This window comes from Desmodus rotundus, chromosome 5 (assembly GCF_022682495.2).
Source record: "Desmodus rotundus isolate HL8 chromosome 5, HLdesRot8A.1, whole genome shotgun sequence".
NCBI lineage: Eukaryota > Metazoa > Chordata > Mammalia > Chiroptera > Phyllostomidae > Desmodus > Desmodus rotundus.
Genome location: NC_071391.1, coordinates 107,035,523 through 107,059,900, shown reverse-complemented (window position 1 = coordinate 107,059,900; position 24,378 = coordinate 107,035,523). Strand labels below are relative to the sequence as shown.

Sequence of the window (24,378 nt, the reverse complement as noted above, 5' to 3'; positions counted from 1 at the left end):
GCACATCTAGCTCCCCACTTCCTTCAGGGGTTGGTTCGAACGTTCTCACCGAGGCCTTCCCTGGCCAACCTATGTAACTTCTTACCCAGTCCCCTTCATTTCTTATCTGCCATCCCTGGCTTCGTTTTCCCCCTTAAGCATTTATCACTATTTAATATATTATTGATTTAGCTAGTTTGTGGCCTGCCTCTTCTGTTAGAATGTAAGTACTGTGAGAACAGGTATTTTTGTCTGAATAGACAAGACTCTGCAGTGCATTCACGAGACCTGGAACGCTGCCTGGCCCGTAGTCAATACAACACAAATACTTGCTGTTCTTGTTGTTGTCATCTGTATTCTCTTTATTTTTTTTACACAAAGACTCACTGAGGCATTACTGACGCAGAACACTGCATTAGTTCCAGGGGTGCGGCTCAGGACTGGGTGTCTGTACACACTGCAGAACGATCATCACAGTCAGTCTGGTTTACGTCCGTCACCATACATATGTTAAACAAAAACTTTCACGGCCGAACGTTTTTATGAAAGAAAGGATTTTATTGAGCCACATGCTAGCCAGACAAGGACCAGGTCCTGGGACATGCAGTCTGAGCCCCGGGCAGCGGGCCTAATGAGAAGACATGTCTGCTGTTCTGCTGCTGGCAGGCTCTTTTATACAGTACGTTTGGGGAAGAAAGATGGAAGTTGTTTTGCTATAGATAAAGGGGTGGGAGAAGGTGAAGCCGGGCTGGTTGGGGTAGGCGCACAACCAGCCCTTTATTGGTTTGGGCCCACAACCGTGAACTGATTAACCTCTCTTGTCTCTTCCTTTTACCCTTCAGACTGATGTAATTTAATGTAAGGCACCTCGGAATTTTTTTCTTGTCACATACTTAACAGAATTTTTTTTTCTTGTAATGAAAACTTTGAAGAACTATTCTCTTAGCTCTTAGCAACTTTTAAATATGCAAATAAGATGTATATTCTGGAGGGCCAGTTCAGCAGTTCAGCCGTGCCTTCAGAGACGCAGGTTCTGCCCACGTCTGCTCTGTCAGCCTCTGGCCTTCTGCTGCGCAACTTGGTACCTGCAGCATAAACAGGTGGCCAGAAAAGAGCGAGGAGCCCAGAAACTGTGGCATATGAGGAAAATGAAAAGAAGGCCTCAGAGAACCAGGTAGCTGTCTTCCAGTACTTGATGGGTTCTCGCTGGGTAGAAGGAACAGGTACTGAAGTGATGTGCCAGCGTGTGGGGATAGGAAGAAGACAGCTGAGGAGTTTAAGTGGGAATTGTCTAGGAGCTGGAATGGGGCACATGCAAAAGGAAGTTGTACTCAGAGTGGTGGGTCTGATTACCTCTAAAGGGAGCACAGGCATGGGAATCCTATTGAGGTTGGGGGTGGGGACACTGTGCTTTATATGTTTTCATGTAAATCATCAGGAAGAACGTACACTTTACCATTTGCAACATGAGGGGTCAGTTACCCCGGGCCTTCACTTACATGTTGGTTTGCAGCACGCTGCGGCATAGGGCAGGCCGCCTGACCCTGCTCCGTGCATTTACAGACGACTCAGTTTCACCCTGACTGGGTAGTTACGTTGGTTGGAGTGTCACCCCAATACACCGGGGTTGTGGGTTTGACCCCCTGTCAGGGCACATACCAGTATCAACCAGTGAATGTATCAATAAGTGGAATAACAAATTGATATATATCTCTCTCCCCTCCCTACCCCTCTCTCTCTTTCAAAACAAAAAAAAAAATCAATCAATAAATTTTAAAAATACTAATACCAGCACAAACCAACAAGAACATGGCAAAACCGACATCTTTTATTGATTGGGTTGCATGGTCAAGAACATCGAGAGGCGCCTGGCCTAGCTGACGATGTGTCCCAGGTATGAGAACTGGAGAAACACTGAACGTGGCCGCTGGAGCCCGAAAGCCCTTGGAACTGCTGGTTCTTTTTACAAATGAGCGCTCTCAGCACACCGTGGGAAACGGGTCCCCTCCCGGCCCCTGGCCCCTGACCCCTTCAGATCCCGTTCTCCCCCGTGTGTTTCAGTGCTGTGAGTGGGCTGGCGTTTTAGGAACAATTCCAGTTTCCTTCCCAGCCCTGTGTTTAAGCATGGACTCTTGAAAACACTTCTGGTCGCCAAAAAAGAAGGTTGCCTCTCTAAGTAATTAGACGAGTGAATGAAGGTAGAACAGATTTCTTAAATAAATAAAATCAGGTCTAGTTAGTGAACCAGTGGAACTCCGAGTGTGTCCCCTGTCCTGATCTCTGCAATCAGGATCGGGAAGAAAAGCGAATAGTGAGTGGGCACTAGGAGCCAGGAGGCTGTGTGAGGGCCTCACGCAAGCTGCTGACACGTAGCTCCTCGGCCTTTGGTGGAGCTGAGTGCTGTTGGTTGTATTTGGAGCCTGAAAGTCCCAGCCCTTGACCAGGTAGCTCAGTGAGTTAGAGTATCATCCAGATATACCAGGTTGCAGGTTCGATCCCCTATCAGGGCACATACAAGAATCAAGCCATGGATGCATAAGTGAATGGAATGACAAATCTGTGTTTCTCTCCCCCCACCTTCCTCTCTCTCTCTCTAAAATCAATAAATTCAAAAAAATTTAAAGGGAGTTCCAAACAGTGGGAGAAAGGATATGTTGCTTCCTTGGGGGTGGGAGTTTAAGAAACTTTGGCTTGGACCAAATCTATAAACAGACTAAAGTAGACATGAAGCACTTGGACTAGGGAAGAGATAGGTGTGCTCAACTAGACTAATGGATTTAGGTCCAAGAGGGCTCTGAGATGCTCTTCTTTGGAGAAAGCTGTCTTCAGCTGCCTTGCTGAGCGAACACCCATGTCTTTGCTTGTGCGTGTTGTTTTTCTGGGTTATCCACTGTGAGGTGGAGGGTGGTTCCCAGCTTTCCTACTCTGGGCTTGAGATGAGGCTGTGGACCTCCTTGTCCTGAAGGCAGCTGAAGAGAAAAAGAGCCAGAACTTTTGTTGGGAAGGTAGCCTCCAAGGAGAGCGTTTCCTGAATCAACTCCAAAGAGCCCATATCCCTAACCAGCCACATCTTCCAACCCTGACCAAGGAATAGCTTACCTTCCTTACTTTCTGTGGCTGTCCATTTTCTGGACAATGGTGCCACCTACTGGAAACCTGTAATAACATCATTTAAGTGAGGATATCTACATTTTCAAATATAACTCACGTTTTCCTGCTTGGTACTTAATTCTGCCACTCATTCAGTGCTGCTTGCCACCTCCTGATGAGGCCAAAATCAGCAGCACATAGGCAGTCAGGATTTCATAATACTGTTAAGTATTTTTAAATGTATATACATAAATATATATATAAAGTTACATTGTACACTTTCAATATATTAGTTTTATTTGTCAGTTATACCTCAGTAAAGCTGAAAAGTTTTAATTAAAAATATGGCTATAAGTGATGTAAATCACATAAAAGTGCTAGTAGTGCTGGGTAAGGCTGGGTGATTGCGGTTTCTAATGCTTTTAACATAGTTTCTATTTATTTCTTAGAAAACTTGTGTTTCTCATAAGTATACTTTTTAACTAGACAATAGTTAAAAGTTGAAAAATACAGAAAGGGAGACAAAACGAAATCACCCATAGTTCCACCACTCAAACATAACTGCTGTTTTTATTTTGTATTTTGGTGTTTTTCTGTTTAGTCTTTTTTATCATGAAGGTTTTTTGTTGTTTATTTGTTTGTTTGTTTAATGGTAGTCATTCTATAATTCTGAGCCACCTGTGGGGCACCACAGGAAGTTTGTTCAAGTCAGGTACCTGCAGGGCCCAGCCAGGTGCCAGCGCCACCTAGTGGCTGTGGTTCAGAAGGCCTGAATTCTCAGCTTCACACCTGCGGTTCTGAGAGCTGGAGCCCTGGGCTCCGGGCCTGGCTCCAGGTCTCTGCCTAACGTCCTGAAAATGCATTACGACTGCCGCCAGCACAGAGATGCCTAGATGTGCAGACTGGAGTTTGCATTATGAGCACCAAAAGGGCACCATGTGAAAGGGAAAAAGGGCTTCTGGAATCCACGAAATGGAAAGTCCAAACCTAAGACAGCAGTTTAGAGTTCAGGCCCTTCAGCTGCCTCCGTATCGCCATCCTTTTTACAAATCTCTTTGTTAAACAGACAAACAAAAAAGTGTGTCTGTCCTTTCTCTCAGACCATGATGTTTTGATCAGGTTCTTGGGGAGGCCGATAATACAGGGAAAATGGTGCTGCCACTTACCAGCTCTGTGTCCCAGGCTAAGTCACTTGATCTTTCTGAGCTCAGTCTCTTCCTCCTCTGATGGCAATAATCCTAGCTGCTTTGGTAGGTTATAATAAGGGCTAGGCATAATGCCTAGCCCTATGCTTGCAGTGCAGGATAAATTATAGCTATTTTTGTAAGATCCTACTGTTAAGTTAGATGACTTTAAAGCATTTTAAAAATTGATTCAGTTTACCGATTCTAGGACACGCAGGTTTTCCCCATTTTTTAACATTTCTGAAATCGGGATATGTCCATGATATGCCAGGGTTTTTTCTCTCTTAGTAGTTACATGAATAATGGTACGTACCCCTTCCATTCACCGGCGTTTTAAATGAAACCGTGGGGTAGTTCGGTCAGCAGAGTGGGGTATGACTAGAAGTGCCCTGGGGTTGTGTCTGTGCAGCCTGAAAGTGACAGCCGGTTGGTTATGTGAGGTCTCACGGGGGGCTGTTTTGAAGAGGGTACGTTGGAGGGTGGGGGTGATCCCTCCTCCGCTACTGTAGGAGCTGTAGGAGGAGCGTCCCTCTCAGGAGCTGTAGGAGGAACGAGGGGGATGTTGCCTGGAAAATCCCTGGCACAAATTCGACGCAGTAAATAACAGCTGACCTTACTCTCCGTCTCCTTGGCAACTGTCCCTAGTCCTTTTCTCTCTGTCTTGCAGTCGAATAAAGTTCCTGTTGTTCAGCACCCGCATCACATGCACCCATTGACACCCCTCATCACCTACAGCAACGACCACTTTTCCCCTGGCTCCCCTCCCACACACCTCTCCCCAGAGATTGACCCAAAGACAGGTGAGTCCGCGGCTGTGGGGGGCTGGCCCCGGTGCAGGGCTGGGGGTGGTGTGGTGCAGGGGGCAGGCTGCTCTCCTCAGGGAGCACCCACTTGACCTGGGCTCAACTCACACCTCCAACTCTCAGTTGGCTATAGCCTTAACCACTAGCTTTAGCCACTTCTGTTCTTTTCATCTGTACCTTCTGCTGCACCCAGGGTTACTGTAAGGATGAAAGGGAATTAAGTGAGTTGGGGCCTGGCTCCACAGTGACTGTTTGGGTTTCTCAGTCTCTGTTTCTTTTACTTTAGAATTTCTTAACACTTTGGGAGTGAAACAAGATGGGGTTGGGGGGGTCTTTTTTTATTCTCCTTGAAGTCTAGCACACTGCAGGTGGTGCCCCCTAAACTGAGACCTTTACTCTAACCTGAACATTTCAAGTAATCTGGTCTAGCCAGGCTGTAAGGCAGCGAGGCTGAGTCGGCTTCTTTTTAACTTGTTCTCTAGACCCGTCTGTCCCAGGGAGTGATAGTCTTCATAAATTCCTGCAGAGCTACCACGGATCAAAGTACTTGGGGGGCCCTTCTTTAGAGAAAGAGTGACTGCAACTTACCAATAATAAGGAGGACAAATGTGGACTTGGAATCCAAAGTCTGTTTCCCCGTAGATGAGGCAGGTTTCCTAGAGAAGCAGTGAGCTAATGACTCGGGATGGCTTGGGTCTGTCAGTGCAGAATTTCCTGCCCCTCTCTTGGATCCTAACTCCCGTACAAGCAGCTGGGAGTTAATGCTGCCAACAGAAATGGGACTCGTGTAGCCGGAGAGACTGCATTAGTCCAGCCTTCCTGAATACGTCCTTGACCAACTGGCCAGCAGACCTAGGGAGGTGGCAGGGCAGAGATAACGAAAGAAAGGGTCTTCCAGGCTCCAGAACGCCTGGGGACACAGGGCAAGGAACTCCCAGGTGATGTTATTTTGAGGTGCTCCGGCAGGGCCGGGGAGCAGTCTGACACATCTCTCTTTGGAAGCAGGAATCCCCAGGCCCCCTCACCCATCTGAGCTGTCTCCTTATTACCCGCTGTCTCCCGGAGCTGTCGGACAAATCCCCCACCCCCTCGGCTGGCTCGTCCCACAGTAAGGAAACTTGGAGCCTTTCTTACTCTCGTTCCTTCCTTATGCTCAGTTCTGCCTTCTATACTTCCAGCTGCCCCACCCACCCAGGTTCCTCCCAATCCTTCCTTCCCACTTCCTGCCATTTATTTCTCATCCTTTCTCCCCAACCCCTCTCCTTCCCTGTCCTGAACACTCCCATTTTACCCAATATGCTGACTAGATTTCCTTGCTCCTAACCCCTGCAGGCAAGGACAGCCCATGTACTCCCTTCCTCCTGGTGGCTTCCGGCACCCCTACCCTGCCCTCGCCATGAACGCCTCAATGTCCAGGTGAGTCCAGGGACGGGCTGTGAACACAAAGTGGCAGTGCAGGGAATGGTCGTCCCCTAGTGTCCTTGCCATTTCTGACCAGTAAACAGCCTTCTCCTGGCAGCAAACGGGGAGGTCCAGACTCGCCTTTCCCCCATCTCCCTGGTGGGAAGGATTCTCATGTCCACAGGGTCACTCTTTCCCAATCTCTCCAAGAGAAGAATTTTGAAGTGGGTTTGCCCTAGCACTCAACCTTCTGGTCACATGTCCCCACATGCTGGGCTTTGTGGCCCTGAAGCTTTTTTTTTTTTTCCTACCTAGTTCCTGATGTGTCTGATCCGGACGCACTCTGAGAACCACTTCTTAGGGGTTCTGTAGTTTTCCCAGACCCCACGGTATTGCATCTGGCCTGCTTTACTTCCTTGCACTACCTGCCTTGCCTCTGTGTTTGAAAGCTCCTTGGATCTCAGTATCTCTGGTGCAACCCTTTTGCAGCCTAATTCATGGAGATGATCGTATTACCCACTTTTCATTGAAGTAAAACAGATAAACATAATAGCACATACATACATCTTAGGTATACAACTCACTGGATTTTTACAGTTGTACACACACACGTATAGACCCAAAAAGGTGGAATCTGTGGAAAGTCCACTGAAGCCCTTTTGCATGCAGTCACTGAGGCCAGAGACTGGGAGATTGGTTTTTCCTGAAATGATGTCAGCGGGGGGAGTAGAAGGGGACTTCTGCCACAGGGGCCAGCTCTACCTGACAATGGCACCTCTAATGACAAAGAAAATGCAACCCACATGAGCCCTTATTTTCCCGTTGTGTACCATGGTCTCTGACCCTGGACGCCTTCCTTTGTGTTTTTCATCCCACTCGCTTCCTGCACCAGAAATAGGAGCCCTGCAGGGGAAGTGGAGGCTTGTGGGTGCTTCCCAGACCTGGTTCTGTCCAGCAAGGTCAATGAATGGCCATCCATTCCTCAAACTCTGCCATCGCAGAGGTATTTACGTGCCTCTGCGCTAAAGGCAGGGAGCCACCCATGTCCTCTGCTGGGTGACAAGCATTCAGCCCGAATCCCTCTTTTGTCCTTTCAACCTGTTGCACAGCCTGGTTTCCAGTCGGTTCTCCCCTCACATGGTGGCTCCGGCCCACCCTGGTCTGCCCGCCTCAGGGATTCCCCACCCCGCCATCGTCTCCCCCATCGTCAAGCAGGAGCCGGCGCCCCCCAGCCTGAGCCCAGCCGTGAGCGCGTGAGTGGCCGGGGGACTGGGCTGGGGAGGCCAGTCTCTTGGCGGCGGTTGCTATTTGTTTTTCTCTCCTATTGGCGTTTAGAGGGCGACCCTGCAGACTCCCTCAGCCAAATCCTCTCCCCTGGGAACTGTCCCCATTGATTCTCTGAGACATTGTGCATCTTTTCTCACATTAAAAAAAAAGTTTTACAGTCAGGATTTAGAGGCTGCAAGAGAATCAGAGAAAGCTTTTAGCTTCCCTGCACCCAGAAAGGAGTTTTCCCACGGTCACATGGCTGACCCGTGGCAGAGCTGAGACAAGCACCAGGCTGGGAAGGGCAGGGAAGCCAGTCGGTGCCTCATGGCCCAGGAGAGCCCCACCCCCTGTGTCTGCCAAAGCGTCCTGCCCCCTCCTCTCTACCACCATCACCAGTGCATCCCAGCTGTCACCACCACCCTCTGCTCCTTCATCAGGACATTCTCCTGTCATAGAATATGGCCTAGGGGATCCAGAGACTTGGAGCGACTAGTGGAAGATGCTCAGGTGCTGACAGCAGCCACTTGAATTAGCATCAGGCAGCTCATCGCCCCTCCTCAGAGCAGTGGGCTCTTGGTCGCACAGAGAGGCAGGCTTGGGGTGTTGGATGACAGCTGACACATGCTAACCTATTCCCAGGAAATCACCAGTCACGGTGAAAAAGGAGGAAGAGAAGAAACCCCACGTGAAGAAACCTCTCAATGCCTTCATGTTGTATATGAAGGAGATGAGGGCCAAGGTGGTGGCTGAGTGCACCCTGAAGGAAAGCGCAGCCATTAACCAAATCCTGGGCAGAAAGGTAAGATCTGCGCTCACCCTCCAGGCGGCGTGGGCAGTGTCCCCTGCATTCATTGCCCCCTGCCCTCCCTGGCCCTCTCTCCCACAGTGGCACAACCTGTCCCGAGAAGAGCAGGCCAAGTACTACGAACTGGCCCGGAAGGAGCGGCAGCTTCACTCCCAGCTCTACCCGACCTGGTCAGCCCGGGACAACTACGTACGTGCCCACTCAGACCCCAGGAGCAGCACAGGCGCGAGGAAGGGGGAGAGGGAAATCGGCAGCGTGGATGGAGGACTCTTAAGGCCAGGGAGAAGCCCGTGTTTCTATAGAAATAAGGAAGGCATTTCAGTTCTCGGGAGTCACCAAGGACATGGTTTTGATGTCCTGACAACAGACTTAAATTGGTGCCCCTTCCATTGGCCTGGACCCAGCCTTCAACTCCCTACTTCAGGGAGCAGCGTGAGCCATGTGCTAACTCCGGTGGTAGAACGTCTCTAGCCAGGGGTTCCTAGTCTGGGCCTCAGAGACCAGTGCATGCGCCTCAGCCAGCATGTCTGATAGTTCCCTGAAACTAGGCAGGTTTTTGTGTGCATGTTCTTACTTGTGTTTTTCTGGTAAGAGGGTTCGTAGCTATATTAGACTTTTCGGTGGGACCTAGGACACTTCAAAAAAAGATCAAGAACCACCGTGCTAGGGAGAGAGATGGAAAAACAAGCCTGAAGTGCAGTGAGAGGGCGAGGCCCTCCAAAGACCAGGACGCACAACTGGGAGGGGAAGGGGAAGAATTGATGGGGCAGAGAGGGCGGCACTGCTGGGCTGGGCGGGGCAGGATGGGGCGGGCCAGTCTGATCTGATGGCTCCCCACTTCCTATCTGGACAGCACTCTGAAACCCCAGTTGCTCTGTCTCAGGGACCTCTTCCTTTGGCCATATTTTTTAGGGTAAGAAAAAGAAAAGGAAGAGAGAAAAGCAGTTGTCACAGACACAGTCCCAGCAACAAGTCCAAGAGGCAGAGGGTGAGTCTTGAGGAGGTCACTGCCTCTTGTCTTTGCCTGCCCGCTGTCACAGCTGCCCCCACCTGCGCATCACAATGGGTCTGTGGCGGGTCAGTGACGGTGCAGGATTCTAACAGCTGCCATTTGCCGTTATTCAGGGCCGCTGCCTCATGTATATTCAAGTGAGTGTTACTATTAACCCCCTTTTTAGAGACAACCAATTAAGGGGCTCAGAGAAGTTAAGGAATTTTCCCAGTCATGTGCTTGCTAAATGGTGGGGGCAGGATTGGGCCCCAGTTCTTTCTCACTTTGAAGCTTAGGAGCTTTTGAATTCACTTCAGTTGCATCTTAGTGGAGGGTGAGTTTGTAAAATCAATGCATGAGGTAAAAACTGAATGTAGTTGAAATTCCCTTAGGAAGGCAGCACCTTAGAGACTGACATCCACCTTGTCAAGTGAGTCCGACAGAATCAGCTTTGCCTCCATGGTTGGTCAAACACAAGAATAGTTTGCTTCAGTTTGGGGGCCACTTTGTGCCAAAAATATGTACACCACAATCCCACCTAGCACAGAGGTGTTCCCACCGTGACAAGCATTGAGGTCGCGCCTCCATCTCACGCTCACTCCAGGACAAGTGTGAAGCTGCTGCTACCCTCTAAAGTGCTTTGGCTCCTCGTCTTCCTTCCTCCCTCCCTCCCTCCCTCCCTTCCTTCCTTCCTTCTAGTATCTACATAATTAGTGTATTCATATACCTATGAGCCCACATAAATAATGTAAATGATGCAAAATGCTCTGTACAGCATGCTGCTTAGCAGGTGCTACACCATCTCTGATAGTACCATAAACTAAAGATTTTTAAAGCAAATTGAGTGGAGCTCCACCCTCAAAAGAATGAGATTTAAGCGAGGAAGATGATGAGCTGTCTTCCTTCCAGTCAGATGCTGAATCATTCTTGGTCACTTTGGCATTGCTCCTTTTCTACACTCTAGGCGTCCTTGAATGCAACTTTCTAGTCCTGAAAGCCTTGGACATAATTTCAGGTCCTCACTTTCCTCCCTGGAAGAATTCTTTTGTTTTCAGAGAAAATGTATACAGCCAGGCCTCTTCTACAGCCTTCGCCTCACCAGAGCTACTAGCTGCTCACTTTCTCTTGGTTTTTCCCCTGTAGGTACTCTGGCCTCCAAAAGCAAGAAGCCGTGTGTTCAGTACCTGCCCCCTGAGAAGCCCTGTGACAGCCCTGCCTCTTCCCATGGCAGCATGCTGGACTCCCCGGCTACCCCCTCCGCAGCCTTGGCCTCACCGGCTGCCCCTGCTGCGACCCACTCGGAGCAAGCCCAGCCTCTCTCCCTCACCACCAAGCCAGAGACCCGGGCCCAGCTGGCTCTCCATTCGGCTGCCTTCCTGTCCGCTAAGGCTGCAGCCACATCCTCTGCCCAGATGGGCAGCCAGCCCCCACTCCTCTCCCGGCCCCTCCCCCTGGGGTCCATGCCCACAGCTCTGCTGACTTCCCCCCCTTCCTTCCCGGCCACGCTCCATGCCCACCAGGCACTCCCAGTACTCCAGGCCCAGCCTCTTTCCTTGGTCACCAAGTCTGCTCACTGAGCTGCCCTGTGACCTATGCAGGCTGTCAAGTGACCCATCGAGTAGTAATGATTCAGAAGAGAAAAAAAAAGGAAACTTTATTGGTCAATATTTGACCACTCTGGACTGTTCTGTAAAGTGACTGGTAACAGCAGTACTTTACATTTTGTAGATGTAACCAGTAGCTGATCGTAAGGCTTTTTTAAAAAACAAAACAAAACCCACAAAAAAAAAAATCTTTAAAAGAAAGAGAATTGAAAAGTAGTGTGTCATTCTTCCCATACGTGCAGTGGTGGATGGACCTGGGCAAAGACCCCCTTCTCTCTACCTCTGATACTTGCCTCCTCCCTCTTCCGTCGCCCCCACGTGCCCGGCTCCCGCACCCAGTCTGCATGGTGGCCACTGCTGCGAGTTCTAGCCTGTTGCTTCTTCATCTAGACCCCATCCCTGGACATTACCTTTTACCTTGCCCAACTTTTTCTCCTTTGCTCAACTCCACGGGTTCCTGCCTTCATCTTCCTTGTCCTCTGCCCAGTGTATGGGTATCACCGTGTGAGAAGACACTTTGCCTGGTTCGTCTCCACCAGCACGTCCTTCCCTCAGTGGCCCCTAACCTCCAGCCCCCAGCTTTGATGGGGCAAAAGGTCCTCTGAAGTGGTTCTTCCCGACATTTAAAGGGACTCAAGGTGCCTGCCACTTCCTTAGTGACGAAGTCTGTGTTCCACCCCTCTACCAGTCAAGGTCAGCCTCCACAGTCCCAGAGTGGTGGCCAGGACCTGCTCCAGGGACTGGCTCCTGTCACCTGGGTCAGTGCTGGCACAGTCTGCCAAAGTTCTAAAGACCGTCCTCCCTCCCCCATCACCTCACATGCTTCTGTGTGTATTTCTTTTTGTGTTTATGGGGTTTTTGGAGCAATTTGAACTCCCAATAAGCTGTTTATTTTCACAAAAGAAAATAAAATTGCAGTTGCAAGACCTTTTCTAGGTGTTTTAATCCTTTTGTTGCATCCAGCCTCCTTCGCACTGCGCCCCGTGCTAGATCTCTGTGCACGTGCAAAGAGGGTTAGCACTCATTGGGTCGGGGTATGGACAGGCACGACACGACTGGACGAGTCCAACCCAGCCACGAATGTACAGCGACCCGTCGGCGTCAGTAACTGAGATCCGCAGGGAGGAACTCTTTTGCTTCCATTTGCCCTAGAATTGCTGAGATGTGAGGGGTGGCCTTCGTCTGCTTTGCATAGTACCTATTTTTTTTTAATTTTTAAAAATTTTATTTATTTTTAGAGAGAAGGGAAGGGAGACAGGGAAAGAAACATCAATTTTGGTTGCCTCTCATGCGTCTGCTACTGGGGGCCTGGCCTGCAACCCAGGCATATTCCCTGACTGGGAATCGAACCGGCAACCCTTTGGTTGGCAGGCCCGCGCTCAGTCCACTGAGCTACACCAGCCAGGGCTAATTCTTTTGTAACAACTCTATTGAGCTATAATTCATATAACACATAATTCGCCCATTTAAAGTATACACTTCAATGGTTTTTAGTATGTTCAGAGTTTTGTACCTATCATCACAGTCAACTGTAGAACATTTTTATCACAAAAAGAAACCCCATTCATCCCCTTTAGAAGTCACCCTCCATTTCTTCCAGAACTGGGCAACCACTAACCTACTTCTGTCTCTGGGTTTGTCTGTTACAGACATTCTGTCTGAGTACAATACTACAGTGTGTGGTTCTTTCTCGCTGACTCCTCTCGGTGTGTTTTCAAGATTCACCCATGTTGTAGCATGTATTAGTGTTTTTTTAAATTATGGTTAATATACTTGACAAACTTTGCGATTTTAAGGATAGGATTTGGTAACACTTACCACATTTACAATGTTGTGCAAACATCACCACAGACTTTCCAAAACTTTTCATCATTCCCAACAATCTCTATAACCATTAAGCAATAACCCTCACTCCCCCGCCACCCAGCCCCTGATACCTCTAACCTACTTTCTGTTGCTATGAATCCGCCTACTTTAAATAGTTCATATAATTAGAACCAAAGCATTTGTCCTTTTGTGCCTGGCTTATATAATTTAGCACAATGTTTTCAAGGTTCATCCATGTTGTCACACACATCAGAATTTCATGTGTTATTTTAAGCCTTGATAAAACAGTTTAGTCTTTCCTTTTATGAGTACTTGCCAGGTTTTTAAAATTGTGGTAAAATACGATTCACCATCTTAACTACTCTTAAGTGGACAATTTAGTGTTACTAAGTACATTTACAACATCATGTATCCCTAACCACTACTGGTTTCCCAACAGAAGCTCTATACCTAGTAAGTAGTAACCCCCCATGCCCTTCTCCCCCCAGATCTTAGGAACTTTTAGGCTCTTTTGTGTTTTTAGGAATTTGCCTATTTAGGTATCTCATAAATAGATTCATACAATATTTGCCCTTTTGTGTCTGGCTTATTTCACGTTTTTTTTGTTTCGTCTATATTGCAGGGCGTATCAGAATTCCATTCCTTTTTATAGCTGAATAATATTCCGGTGTGTGTTTGCCACCTTTGTTGATCCATTCACCTACTGATGAATACGTAAATTGTTTCCACCTTTTGGACATACGTTGTGAATAACGCTGCTAGGAATGTGCACATACAGCATGTTTATGTTTGAATCCCTGTTTTCAACTCTTTGAGGCTTTACACCCTGAGTGGAATTGCTGCATCACACGGTGATTCTATTTAACTTTGTTGAGGAATTGCCAAACTGTTTTCCACAGCAGCTGCAACATTTTATATTCCAACCAACAATATGTGGGGTACCAATTTCTCTACATTCTTACCAGCACATTATTTTCTGTTGTTGTTATTATTATTATTATTTTATTACAGCCATCCTACTAGGTGTGAAATGTGTCTCCCTGTGATTTTTTTTAGAGAGAGATGAATGGGGAGAGAAAGAAACATCGATTTGTTGTTCCATTTACTTGTGCATTCATTGGTTGATTCTTATGTGTGTCGTAACCAGCTGAGCTGTCTGGCCAGGCTCTGGGTTGGTTTTTTTTTTTTTTATGAATTTAATTATTTATTCTTAAATAGGGGAAGGGATAGAGAAAGGGAGAAACAGTGATGCAAGAGAGAAACATCAATGGGTTGCCCCTCCTACGCTCATCTACGGGGACCGAACCCACAATCCAGCCATGTGCCCTGAACCCGCCACCTTTCACTTTGTGGAAAGATGCCCAGCCAACAGCGCCACGTGCGTTTTGATTTGCATTTACCTAATACTCATGATGTTAAGCATCTAGTCATACGCTTATTAGCTAGTTGTTCCAACACCATTTACTGAAAAGACTATTCTCTCCCCCATTGAACTATTCTGCACCCTTGTCAAAAATCACTGATCATAAATATATAGAGGCTTATTTCTAGACTCTCAATTCTATTCCATTCATCTATGTCTCTTTTTTAAATATTTTTAAATTTATTTTTAGAGAGAGGGGAAGGGAAGGAGAAAAAGAGGGGAGAAAAAACAGCAATATGTGGTTGCCTCTCATACACCCCCTGACCAGGGACCTAGCCCACATCCCAGGCATGTGCCCCAACTGGGAATTGAACCAGTGACCCTTTGGCTCACAGTCTGGCATTCAATCCACTGAGCTATACCAGCCAGGGCCATATATGTCTTTAAGCCAGTACTACAGTGTCCTAATTACTGTAGCTTTGTAGTTTTAAAATTGGGAAGAGTGAGTCGTCTAACTTTGTTCTTTTTCAAGCCTGTTTAAGTATTCTGAGTCTCTTGCATTTTCGTATGAATTTTAGGATCAGCCTGTCAATTTCTGCAGAGAATCCAGCCGGGAATGTAATAGGGATTTTGTTGATAGTTCAATTTGGGAGCATAGCCACCTTAACAAAATTGGGTCTTCCAATCCATGAATATGGGATGTCTTTTTGTTTATTTAGATCTTCATTTTCTTTCAATAATGTTTCATAGTTTTCAGTGCATTAGTTTTGCATTTCTTTTGAAAAAATTATGCGTAAAGACTTTATTCTTTTTGACGCTGTTGTAATTGCAATTATTTTTTTCTTTTTGTTTTTTAATCCTCACCCAAAGGCATTTTTTTTTCATTGCTTTTATAGAGGGGGAGGGGGAGAGAGAGAGACAAACACACATTGATGTGAGCCAGAAACATTGATTGGTTGCCTTCTGTATGTTCCTCAACAGGGGATCGAACCCACAACCTGGGCATGTGCTCTGGCCAGGAATCGAACCCATGACCTTTTGGTCTATAGGACAATGCTCCAACCAACTGAGCCACACCAACCAGGGCTGTAATTATTTCTTTAAAATTCCATTTTTATAATATCTATTGCAAGTGTATAGAAATGCCATTGATTTTATATTGATCTCACATCTTACAAACTTTGCTACAGTCGATCTAATAAATTTTTAGAAAATGCTCAGGGTTTCTTGACACAGGATCATGCCATCTGCAAATAGAGGTAGTTTTACTTCTTCCCTTCAATCTGAATGCCTTTATTTCATTTTCTTGCCTTAATGTCCTCAGTACTTCCAATACAAAAGCAAATAGAAGTGGTAAGAGCAGACATGGTCTGTTCCTTATTTTAGGGAGAAAGCATCCAGTCTCTCGCCAGTAAGTATAATGTTAGTTGTGAGGTTTTTGTACATGCCTTCTTTCAGGTTGAGGAAGTTCCCTTCTTTTCCTAGTTTGTCGAGTGTTTTTACCACGCAGGGGTACAAGGAAATTTTAATATTTATTCAAGTTACCTCCTACTACTCCTTTAAACCAAAATTAGTATGAGTTAGGAGTTAGTGTTAAGTGTGCCTTCTCTACCCCTATGCCAGGCAAAAGCACTGCCTGGAGAAAAACCGCGCACATGAAATAGGTGCCACCATAGATCTGGGGTGCCCAACGGCCAGGCCTTCAGTACCATTCAGTTATTACACTCGTCCTTTGTCACCTTCCTCTCCTAACCTTCTAAACAACTCTCCTCCCAGGCCCTCAGTTTAATTCCCACTTCCTCACTCTCAAAGACTGCCTTGCCTCTGAGAATGTCAAGAATATTGAGGCCACACTACCCAGTCAGTCTCTTCTCGCTACTCCAGTTCACTTCAATCCATCCTTCCTCCGCCAGAGCCCAGGGCCACCCAGTTCCCAGCCTGTAATCCGCTTTCTGTGGAATGGAAAATTAAAGATGCCACAAGGAATAGAAATCATAACACACATTGAAATAGAGGCTCCCACTTGTCAAAAACAGATAAATGGTAATGCATATTTTGCAACATACCATGGACTCTTGTGGATCACCTGTGCTGTCACTAAGAACAGCTTTTCCTGAGACACAGGTGAAAAGAGACTTCTCTTTCAGGAGGCTGGAGGGGGCGGCCATGGGGCGATATCCTCTGCTGCAGAACAAACAGTAGAAGAGCACCGATGGTGTGGTGAGAGGTGGATGGAGAAAGTTACCACGAAGGAACAAAACATCAATATGAGAAACTCTTTCTGGAGAAACTCTTGCATGGACCAGCACACCAATTGTTTGCAGAAGCATTAAGAGAGCAAAATTGGCCTGGGCTGGTGTGGCTCAGTGGATTCCTGCAATTGAAAGGTTGTGGGTTTGATTCCAAGTCAGGGTGAATGACCGGGTTGCACACTGGCCTCCAGTTGGGTGGGTGTATTAGGCAATGGATTGATGTTTCTCATGCACATCGATCTTTCTCTCTCTTTTTCTCTCCCTTCCCCCTCTCTAAAAATATATAAATAAAATCTAAAAGAGAGAGAGAAAGAAAGCAAATTCTAAAAACAAACCAAATGTCCACTGAAAAGGGAATATAATAAATTGAGGTGTATTTTGATGCAGCGTTGGGACTGAATGATTGTAACAACAATGTTGCTTCATAAATGAAATCACAATAGGATATGGAATCTAACACCGTTTATATAAGGTTTAAAAACAATAAAAAGAAAAGGTTATTTCAGAAGATAAATGATGTGACTAGGCTACAAATAAGCTTGCAAGATAAGAATTGTACATGTGGTTTTATATCTTACTTTTTTTTGGTTAGTAAGTTATCATATGCACAGAGGTGCATATTCAGAAAAGATCCAAAATTTTCATGATCATAGCTCAGGATTACAGGATATTTTTATTTTCTTACTTTGGTTTATCTTTATTTTTAATTAAAAAAAAAATTTATTTGCCCTGGCTGGTGTGGCTCAGTGGATAGAGGCCAGACTATGAAGCAAAGGGTCACCGGTTTGATTCCCAATGAGGGCACATTCTTGGGTTATGGGCCAGGTCCCCAGTAGGGGGCATGTGAGAGGCAACCATGCGGTGATGTTTCTCTCCCTCTCTTTCTCCTTCCCTTCCCCTCTCTCTAAAAATGAATAAAATCTTTAGAAAAAAATTTATTTATTGGCCCTGGCTGGTGTAGCTCAGTGGATTGAGCGCAGGCCTGTGAACCAAAGCATCGCTGGTTCGATTCCCAGTTAGGTCACATGCCTGGGTTGCAGGCCAGGTCAGTCCCCTTTGAGGAGCATGCGAGAGTCAACCATACATCAATGTTTCTCTCCCTCTCTCTCTTCCTTACCCTCTCTCTAAAAGTAAATTAATTTATTTTAAAAATATTTTTTAAAATTTATTTTTAAAGAGTGGAAGGGAGGGAGAAAGACAGGAAGAGAAACATCAATGTGTGGTTGCCTCTTGTGTGCCCCCAACTGAGGACCTGGCCTGCAACCCAGGCATGTGCCCTAGCTGGGAATCAAACTGGTGACCCTTTGGTTCACAGGTCGGTGCTGAACCCACTGTGCCACACCAGCCAGGGCTATTTTTAATTTTTGTATAATGACTATAACTTTTGGGAGCTTTAATTACATGCTACTGTGTTAAGTACTCTATATGAATTATCCAATTCTCAACACTTTTATTCCCATTTCATAATGAAGAAATTGATACTTAAAGCATTTAAGTAAATTGCCCAAAGTCATGTGAATTACTTGTCCAATAAATATTAAAGAATAATAGGGATTGTTTTTGTCCTATCAAATTGGCAGGTTAAAAATACTCACTGCTGCCCTGGCTGGTTCAATTCCCATCAGGGCACCTGCCTGGGTTGCGGGCCAGGTCCCCATTAGCGGGTGCACAGGAGGCAACCACACATTAACGTTTCTCTCTCTCTCTCTCTCTCTCTCCCCCCACTTCCTATCTAAAAATAAATAAATAAAATCTTTAAAAAAACCTCACTGCTATCAAAGGTTGAGTAAGATAATAGCATGACTTTAAGCAAGTTGCTTAATCTTTTGAGGGTCTGTCTCATGTTAAAATGCTCCTAACCACTACAGTACCTGATAAGAAATAACTGTTACTAACAGTGAAACACTGAAAATAATCCAGATCTCCAATAATAACGGAACTGTCACAAAAATTTTGATAAATTAATAAATTACATTTTTAAAAGATTTTATTTATTTATTTTTAGAAAGAGGGGAGGGGAGGGAGAAAGAGAGGGAGGGAAACATCCATGTGAGAGAGAAGCACCGATCAGTTGCTTCTTGCACAGACCCTAACCTGGACCTAACCCAGGCATGTGCCCTGACTGGGAATCAAACCTTTGATGTTTCACTTTGTGGGACAACGCCCAACCACCTGAGTCACCCCAGTCAGGGCATAAAATACTTTGTACAAAATCATTAACAATCATGTTTTTTTTTAACAATATTTAAATTAGTTAGAAAAACAGTCCCTATATTTGACTTTTGAACTCCACGCTCACACTTGCGTCTCCCCTTGACTCACACTGGAAGCAAATTCCTTTTCTGCACCCCACCCTATCAAATCTGGTTTTCCACACCAGCGATTTTCAACCGGTGCGCTAGGAGAATTTTTAAAACATTCCATACCTGACTATGTAGTCAGAGCACTGACCTCTTTTCCCTTAGATGGTCAAATAAAAAAAAATGACAACAGCCAACACAACGATAGCCTTCCAGTCTAAATGAATGGAAATTATACCTGTTTTTTGTCAGGTCGGCAAGAAATATATTTCAGTGTGCCACAGAATTTTAGTGATTAGTTTTTGTGTGCCAAGAGAGGAAAAAGGTCGAGTTGCTGCTCCACATCTTCATCACCGTCCCCCCTCCCCCCATATACAATCCGTGTCCAAGGCCTATTGGTATTTCCTCCCAAATATATCCTAACCCTACCACTTCCCTCCGTTCTCGCTGTCCCCATGCCAATCCTACAGTCTCCTAACCAATTAACTCCTAAATCCACTCTTCTCTCCCCACCCCAAGAGTAGATGCTTTACCTACAAACAGATTAATCTTCAAAAATTTCCAACTTGGGTTATATCTTTTCTCTGCTTAAACCTCTTTGATGACTTCTCATTATGATTAAGATAAAACACATAAAACCGTGGGTATGGCTCACAAACGGCAACATTTGGACCCTTCTGTACTGTGCTGCCGAGTAATGTGGACACAAGACGAGGCTTAACGACTTGCCTTTCCTTTCCCTGCACGTGCACCTGTGCAACCACTGTCCTCTAATGTTAGCCACATACTGACGGGACTTGGAGAGTTTCTTTTAGATACAGATTCGTTTACCAATTCACTTCCTATTGCCAAAGCAATCACAGTTCTCAGATAATTTGATAAAGATTTTGCCCTTCCATCTGATCCTTATTCTCTCCTCAGGAACCAGGGGTGTGCGAAAGAGATTTTCTTGCAACAGAGAAACACTGAGAAGCATATTAAAGAGTTTTTAAATAACAAAATTAAGTACTTGCTCCTGAAAGCTGTATTTATGCCATGAACAGTCTCTTCAGAATTTCAACTAACTAGAACTGCATGCAATGACATGCAAATATTGTACTCAACAGAGTACAGTGGAGTGTTATTGCCCCTGGCAGCTGTAGCCCTTTTTGGTTGGGGTTACATCTGAGTCTGAGTTAACTGGCATATTTTCTGATGCCCTTTAGTGTTTGTTAGGTCGGGGTCACTCAAGAAACCAGACAGACACAGCGAGCCAAGGAGCAGGGTTTATTAGCAGGAATAAGAGGGGAAGTGGAGCCAACCAAGGGAGTTTGGGGAGTCAACCAAGGGAGGTTAAGACCTGTTCGGTTGTTCTCAGGGCAGGGATTTTAAGCACAAAAACCCACGAAGGGCAACTGGTTGGGATGTCAGAGTCTGACTGGCTAGAGCTGGTTGCTCGGTGCTATTTCTGCTGATCAAACGTCTTGTCATTCTGACTGGTGTGAGATGATACCTCATTGTGGTTTTAATTTGCATCTCTCTGATGGCTAATGATGCTGAGCATCTTTTCATATGTCTCTGGGCCCTCTGTATGTCTTCCTTGGAGAATTGTCTGGGCACTGTTGGTGGGAATGCAGACTGGTGAGGCCACTGTGGAAAACAATATGGAATTTCCTCAGAAAATTAAAAATGGAACTGCCCTTTGACCCAGTAATTCCACTGCTGGGATTATACCCTAAGAACACTGAAACACCAATCCAAAAGAATCTGTGCACCCCAATGTTCATAGCAGCACAATTTACAATAGCCAAGTACTGGAAGCAACCGAAGTGCCCATCAGCAAACGAGTGGATCCAAAAACTATGGTATATTTACACAATGGAATTCTACGCAGCAGAGAGAAAGAAGGAGCTTATACCCTTTGCAACAGCATGGATGAAACTGGAGAGCATTATGCTAAGTGAAATAAGCCAGGAAGTGAGGGACAAGTACCATATGATCTCACCTTTAACTGGAACATAAGCAATAGAAGAAAAAAGCAAACAAAATATAACCAGAGACATTGAAGTTAAGAACAATCTAACAATAGCCAGGGCGGGGGTGGGGGGTGGGGGCGGGGATAGTTGGAAGAGGGTATTACAGGAACTACTATAAAGGACACATGGACAAAACCAAGGGGGAGGGTGGAGAGGGGGGAGGGAGGTGGGTTCACCTGGGGTGGGGTAGAGGGATGGGGAGAAAAGGCATACAACTGTAATTGCATAACAATTAAAAAAAAAAAAAAACAAAAACAAAAACGTCTTGTCAGTTGAGGGTTAAAGCTGCATCCTGTTATGCCGGATAGGCTGACCCCAGACCCCAATCTTAGCCGGGCATCTGTTTGTCCTGGGTAGGGTCGGCAGGCAGTTTCCCAAGGTGATTTTCCATTCCTCCTAAACCTGCCTAGGTCTGTCAGTGTTCCATAAAGATATATGGTCTGGAGAACTCACAGATCGCTTACTTTTTTTTTTAATGTATTTATTGATTATGCTATTACAGTTGTCCCATTTCCCGCCCCCCTCACTCCACTCCATCTTGCCCACCCCCTCCCTCCCACACTCCCCCCCTATAGTTCATGTCCATGGGTCATACTTATAAGTTCTTTGGCTTCTACATTTCCTATACTATTCTTACCCTCCCCCTGTCTATTTTCCACCTATCATCTATGCTACTTATTCTCTGTACCTTTCCCCCATCTCCCCCCCTCCCACTCCCCTATGGATAAACCTTCATGTGATCTCCATTTCTGTGGTTCTGTCCCTGTTCTAGTTGTTTGCCTAGTTTGCTCTTGTTTTTGTTTTAGGTGTGGTCGTTAATAACTGTGAGTTTGCTGTCATTTTTACTGTTCCTATTTTTGATCTTCTTTTTCTTAGGTAACTCCCTTTAACATTTCATATAATAAGGGCTTGGTGATGATGAACTTCTTTAACTTGACCTTATCTAAGAAGCACTTTATCTGCCCTTCCGTTCTAAATGATAGCTTTGCTGGATACAGTAATCTTGGATGTAGGTCCTTGCCTTTCATGACTTGGAATACTTCTTGCCAGCCCCTTCTTGCCTGTAAGGTCTCTTTTGAGAAATCAGCTGACAGTCTTATGGGAAGTCCTTTGTAGGTAACTGTCTCCTTTTCTCTTGCTGCTTCTAAGATTCTCTCCTGTTTAATCTTAGGTAATGGAATTATGATGTGCCTTGGTGTGTTCCTCCTTGGGTCCAGCTTCTTTGGGACTCTCTGAGCTTCCTGGACTTCCTGGAAGTCTATTTCCTTTGCCAGATTAGGGAAGTTCTCCTTCATTATTTGTTCAAATAAGTTTTCAATTTTTTGTTCTTCCTCTTCTCCTTCTGGCACCCCTATAATTCGGATGTTGGAACGTTTCAAGATGTCCTGGAGGTTCCTAAGCCTCTCCTCATTTTTCCGAATTCTTGTTTCTTCATTCTTTTCTGATTGGATGTTTCTTTCTTCCTTCCAGTCCACACCGTTGATTTGAGTCCCAATTTCCTTTGCATCACTATTGGTTCCCTGTACATTTTCCTTTGTTTCTCTTAGCATGGGCTTCATTTTTTCATCTGGTTTTCAAACAAATTCAACCAATTCTGTGAGTGTCTTGATAACCAGTGTTTTGAACTGTGCATCAGATAGGTTGGCTATCTCTTCCTCGCTTAGTTGTATTTTTTCTGGAGCTTTGAGGTGTTCTGGCATTTGGGCCATTTTTTTTTTTTTTGTCTTGGCGCGGCTGTTACATAAAGGGGCGGAACCTTAGGTGTTCCCCGGGGCGGGGTAATGCTGGTAGCTGAGCTGTGATGCTGTACGTGGGGGAGGGGCCAAGAGGGAGCAATGGCACCCGCTCCACTCTCCACCGGACCTCAATCTTTCACTCTGCTACCCACAATCAAACTGGGCCCCTCTGGTGCTGGTTCCCCAGTGGGTGGGCTTGTGCACGCCCTAGGCCCCTGTGGGTCTCTCCAACAACCTCTCCCGTGAGGCTGGGAGTCTCTCCTGCTGCCACCCCAACCCCCACGGGCGTTTTCAATCAGAGGTTTGAGGCTTTATTTCCCCGCGCTGGAGCCCTGGGTTGCGCGGTCTGCTTTGCTTCCTGCCATTTGTCCAGTTTATCTGTGCATGAATGTGGGGCCGCCGGGTGCTACCCGCCACTCTGCCTGCCCTGTTCTCCGCCACTCTGAGTCTGGCCCTCTCAGTTTATCTGCGCGAATGTGGGGTCGCAGGGTCTGCCAGTGGTCAGACTGCCTGCCCCGTTTGTCCCACATTCCACCAGTCTCGGTCCCGCCACAGCAACGCGAGTCCTCTCCGCCCCGGCTGCCCGTCTCTGCCCCTCCTACCGGTCTGGATGAATGTTTATTTTTTATTTCCTTGGTGTCGGACTTCCTTGCCGTTGGATTTTCTGTCAGTTCTGGTTGTGCGAGGAGGCGCAGTGTGTCTACCTACGCCGTCATCTTGGTTCTCAGATCACTTACTTTTTAATCTGGGCTCCCCCTGTCATTCTCCTTGGTTTCTGTTGTCTGACAGTCCTACCCTCATCTTAAGATTTACACAAAAATAGCAGGTCCCCACCAGCCTCCAGGCCTTTGCACATCCTGCACACTCAGCCAGGAAAGCTCCTCCTCCTCCTCCCTTCAATCTCTCCTGGGAAATACCTACACCCTTTGGTCCTCAGTTCGAAAGTCCTTCCTCAACAGAGTTCAAGCTTCTGTACTTTTTTCTTTGAACACACACACATTTGTATAAATAGTTGTTTAATATTTGTGAGTCCTGCTAGATTACGTGTTCCATTAAGTTAGGGCCTATCAATTTTTATTTATTTTATTTTTTAAAAAAGATTTTATTTATTGACTTTTGGAGAAAGGGAGGGAGAGAGGGAGAGAAACATCAATGTGTGATTGCCTCTCGTGTACTCCCAAATGGGGACCTGGCCTGCAACCCAGGCATGTGCCCTGACTAGGAATTGAACCAGCGACCCTTTGGTTTGCAGGCTGGCTCTCAATCCACTTAGCCACACCAGCCAGGAGTGGGTTTTTTTAATTTATTTATTTTTTAAAAATTGTTATCCTAGCCTGAGGATATACTTATTGATTTTAGGGAGAGGGAAGAAGGGAGAGGGAGAGGGCGAGGTGTGTGTGTGTGTGGAGAGAGAGAGAGAGAGAGAGAGAGAGAGAGAGAGAGAGAGAGAGAGAGAGAGAGAAAGAGAGAGAAATATTGATTGGTTGCCTCCCTGCCTGCACTCTGACCCTCCCACCGGGGACAGAAACTGCAACCCAGGCATATGCCTAGAAGGGTCAAATCCTTGACCCTTTGGCGCACAGGATGGTGCACCATCCAACAGTGCCATATCTGCCAAGGCTTTAAAAAAATTTTTTTTATTAGAGAAAGAGAGAAATATCAATTCTTTTTGGTCGGTGTTCCAGTTATTGATGCATTCGTTGGTTGACTCTTACATGTATCCTGACCGGGGCTAGAACCCGCACCTTGGCCTATCTGG

The 24,378-nt window shown here is 46.1% G+C and overlaps 1 protein-coding gene across 1 annotated transcript in view; it reads left to right on the top strand.

Moving 5' to 3' along the window:
* TCF7L1 (transcription factor 7 like 1) overlaps positions 1 to 12,057 on the top strand; it is a 143,402-nt gene extending 131,345 nt beyond the window's left edge. Inside the window, exons 5-12 of the mRNA XM_024558429.4 lie at positions 4,921 to 5,053; positions 6,062 to 6,164; positions 6,389 to 6,472; positions 7,567 to 7,710; positions 8,366 to 8,525; positions 8,613 to 8,720; positions 9,444 to 9,519; positions 10,666 to 12,057. Coding sequence (XP_024414197.1) covers positions 4,921 to 5,053; positions 6,062 to 6,164; positions 6,389 to 6,472; positions 7,567 to 7,710; positions 8,366 to 8,525; positions 8,613 to 8,720; positions 9,444 to 9,519; positions 10,666 to 11,099 — 1,242 coding nt within the window. The 3' untranslated portion in view covers positions 11,100 to 12,057. The remainder of the gene's footprint in view (positions 1 to 4,920; positions 5,054 to 6,061; positions 6,165 to 6,388; positions 6,473 to 7,566; positions 7,711 to 8,365; positions 8,526 to 8,612; positions 8,721 to 9,443; positions 9,520 to 10,665) is intronic.
* Positions 12,058 to 24,378: the final 12,321 nt, after the last annotated feature.